Source organism: Ochotona curzoniae, unplaced genomic scaffold (genome assembly GCF_017591425.1).
Source record: "Ochotona curzoniae isolate NIBS_2020 unplaced genomic scaffold, NIBS_Ocur_1.0 scaffold_2683, whole genome shotgun sequence".
Classification (NCBI taxonomy): Eukaryota; Metazoa; Chordata; class Mammalia; order Lagomorpha; family Ochotonidae; genus Ochotona; species Ochotona curzoniae.
In genome coordinates this window covers 8,181,421-8,184,774 of record NW_024467100.1, presented here as the reverse complement: position 1 = coordinate 8,184,774, position 3,354 = coordinate 8,181,421, and the positions used below count along the sequence as shown (strand labels likewise).

The 3,354-nt window shown below is 42.2% G+C and overlaps 1 protein-coding gene across 1 annotated transcript; it reads right to left on the bottom strand.

Annotated features, from left to right (window-relative positions):
- Nucleotides 1-1,634: 1,634 nt before the first annotated feature.
- LOC121171550 (olfactory receptor 6N2-like) lies at nt 1,635-2,579 on the bottom strand. Its single transcript, XM_041003278.1, has one exon. The coding sequence runs from the start codon at nt 2,577-2,579 to the stop codon at nt 1,635-1,637; it is 945 nt and encodes a 314-aa protein (XP_040859212.1).
- Between the last annotated feature and the right edge of the window lie 775 nt (nt 2,580-3,354).

The following is a 3,354-nucleotide window of genomic DNA, read 5'->3' as shown; positions in this document are numbered from 1 at the left end:
CCCATATGGGATCCCGGTGAGTTCCAAGGAAAGGACTTTAGCCATTATGCTATTACCCCTGGCCCCCAAGAAATATTTTTAAAACTGCTAGTAACTGTTCATACCATAGACCAGAGACAAAAATATTTGATTTTTTTATTAACAGTGAGACATATGATAAAGAGAAAAATGGAGGATATGCAAGACCCAGACAGTGCCTTGTCTCTGCCAAGATTATGGCCTCATCTTTCTTACCTAGTTATGTAACATTATTCAGCAAGGACTTGGTTCTAAATTCAACAATTATTTGACAAAGAATTCATTCAATAACTTTCAAACAATATTCAGCAGATGAACTTACTGCGAAACTGTGGGGAAAGAGTGATGACATAAGGCATGATTAGAACTTCAGGTCCCTGTCTCTATATTTCAATTTCTTATGTGCACTGAATATAGAATTTTGTGATTATTCTTTAACAGATATTATGACTTAAATTCACAAATGGTTGAAGTATTAGACTGAGTTTGGTATTTAAAAAAAAAACAAGCTTTCAAACTTTGCTCTGCTGAGGAATAAGTGGGGAACATGTGGGAGAAATGTGATATAAGGTTTCATTAGAATTTCCTTTTGGTTCCCTACGTTCTAAGTCAATCTCTTATGCATACTCTTTGAAGAAGGCTCATTAAGCTTTCAACTTTATTTTAATGATTGTACTTCAAGTGTATTCTGCAATGTTGGGAAACAACTCAGACAACACTTTGAATCTCCAATACCCTAATCCTGTCCCAATGACACAGTAAATTATCATTTCTAGCTTCCAGCCACTGCCTGTACAGTTCTTTCCTATACTAAGGTGCTTTTGGTGACAAGATAAATCATGAGCAATGTATCCCACCAAACAGACAAGCTTTCTGCCCAAGGCTCAATACTTTGTGTCTGAAACTTTCATCAAGATACAGTTTTAGTCTCCCACTTTGCAGGGTTATTATGTAGCCTCATAACTTTTCTGTAGAAATCCTGTTTTGTTAACCAGTGCTGTCACTTCCTGCCTTAGTTTTTCTTCTTTCTTTCAGTATTATATTCTTTAACTGATCAGTTCAGGTAAAGCACTTCTTGGTAACAGCTTTTTCCTTCTTCGTGATCCTTCTTCCCCATTTGTGCTGGGATCAGAGACCAAAACTCCCTTTTCTCTGTGTTCTATTTCTGATCAGTCCAGCAATGGGTGTTTGTAGCATGGTTGACTAACAGTGTTATTGGCTTTTTTTAATGGGACTTACTTTTTGGTACTGTTTGCTAATCTGCTTGAGAAAGCTGACAGAGAAGATACATGCACACATACAGAGAGAGCCCATATATGGATTCACATTGCAAATGCCTCTAAGCAGAAGCTCAAGCCAGGTTCCCCATGTGAGTTGTAGGACACCCATCATCTAAGCCATCAGCACTCCCCCTCATGTCTGCATTAGCAGAGTTAAAATCCGAAGGAATATCCAGAAATTGAACCCAGGTAGTCTGATCTGGGAGTCAGATGCTTTAACCACTGGATCAAATATCTGCACCTAGTAGCATTTACTTAGGCTCTGGACAGGTGATTAGCAAGCCAATCAGATTATCTCCAGTTAGCAAGAAGTTAGGTTATGAGAAGTAGACACCATTAGGCGGCCCTTAAAACAGAACTGATTCTGTGAATAACCCTCCTCACAGCCTCTTTTACCTCTTTGTTACGAAGAGAATAGATAATGGGATTCAGGAAAGGAGTGAGAAGGGCATATACTAAGGCAATAAGTTTATCAGTTCCTTCGGCTCGACTCCCACGTGAACCCACGTATACCGTAAAAGCAGAACCATAGAACAGCGCCACTACAGTCATGTGTGATGAACAGGTAGAGAAGGCTTTGGCGCGACTAGAAGCTGAGGGCAGCATCAGTACTGCTTTCAAAATGCCCCCATAGAGACCCAAAATCAGCACAAAGTTGCAACCAGTGGCTACACCAATCACTGCCCCATGGATTCGAGCATGCCAGCTCGCGTTCACGCATGCCAACTGCATTAGAGGCCCCAGATCACAAAAGTAATGGGACACCACTTTCAAGCAGAAAGGCAATGTGGCTGTGAGAATGGCTGGCACAAGTGCAGCTGAGAAACCAGCCACCCAACTGGCCAAAGCCAACCAGACCTGCACCTGTCTGCTCATCAGCGTATGGTAGTGCAGTGGGCGGCAAATGGCAAGATAGCGATCCAGGGCCATGACACCCAACAGATAGCACTCAGTCATGCCCAGGGAATGGAAGACATACAGCTGGATAAAGCATACAGCTGAAGAGATAGGTGAGCACCCATGCAGCAGGGTGTGTAGCAGTGTGGGCACCGTGGTGCTGACATACCAGAGTTCCAGGAAAGAGAGGACGCTGATAAAGAAGTACATGGGTGTGGACAGTCCGGAATCTGCTTTGACCAGGACAATGATGAACAAGTTTCCTGCAAGGGTGAGCAGATAGATGCCTAGGGTTCCCAAGAAAGCCAGAGGTCGTAGGGTCCCAGAGAGAGTGAAACCAGCAAGGATGAAACTCTTGGTCCAGGTGTGATTGATGTGATCCATGACTCCTAGGAAGAAGCAATAAAGATTAACTACTCTAAGCTTCTTCCTTCGCTTGGAAAACATTTTTATTGCCAAGGGCATTAATTGACAACATGTGAAAGAAACCTGGGCATTAACTAGTCAATGTTCCTCACTTTGTAATGGAGGAACCAGAGGCCCCAAAACAGAAATGATTGGTCCCATATGGTAAAGTATATGATTATTAGGGCAGAAACTAGGAACCAGGGCTTCTGAGTCCAGTGTAATGCATTCCTGCAGTATAATATTGGACTCCACTGACCTGAATAGCTGAATGTCCCCTTCCTCCACTATTGTAATGTAAGAGAGAGAAAACATCTACCCTTCTGTAGATTCCAATGACAAAACAATCAGCAATGCAGATAGTGTAGAACAAGGAAAAGCAATGTAAAGTTGGTTGTTAAGACTTCTTTCAGCAAGGCTTTCTGGAGTTTATACATTATCCTGGTAGGAATAAAAGAAGGGAGAAACTAGTAAACAGCAATTCTGAAAACAGTTCTAAAAGCAGAGATCTCTGGTGCCTGGTGGCACTTTAGGAAACAGTCCCTCAAAGCAAATACATTCCCAAAGCTCTCAGTGAAAATCCACTAGGTCAGAATCCCCCAGAAATGGCTTTCTCTGAAGCCAGGGATTCAGCTTTGTGAACTTCACCCATCACTCTTCACCCATGAGCCTTGAGACAAGGAACTTCTGCAAGCCTGAATCATCTCAAAAATAACACAAGGCTTCAATGGTTGTTTTCTAGACCTCTCACGAC

Coding starts and splice junctions, on each gene's coding strand:
- LOC121171550 (XM_041003278.1), bottom strand. CDS start 2,579: ATGGATCACATCAATCACACCTGGACCAAGAGTTTCATCCTTGCTGGT.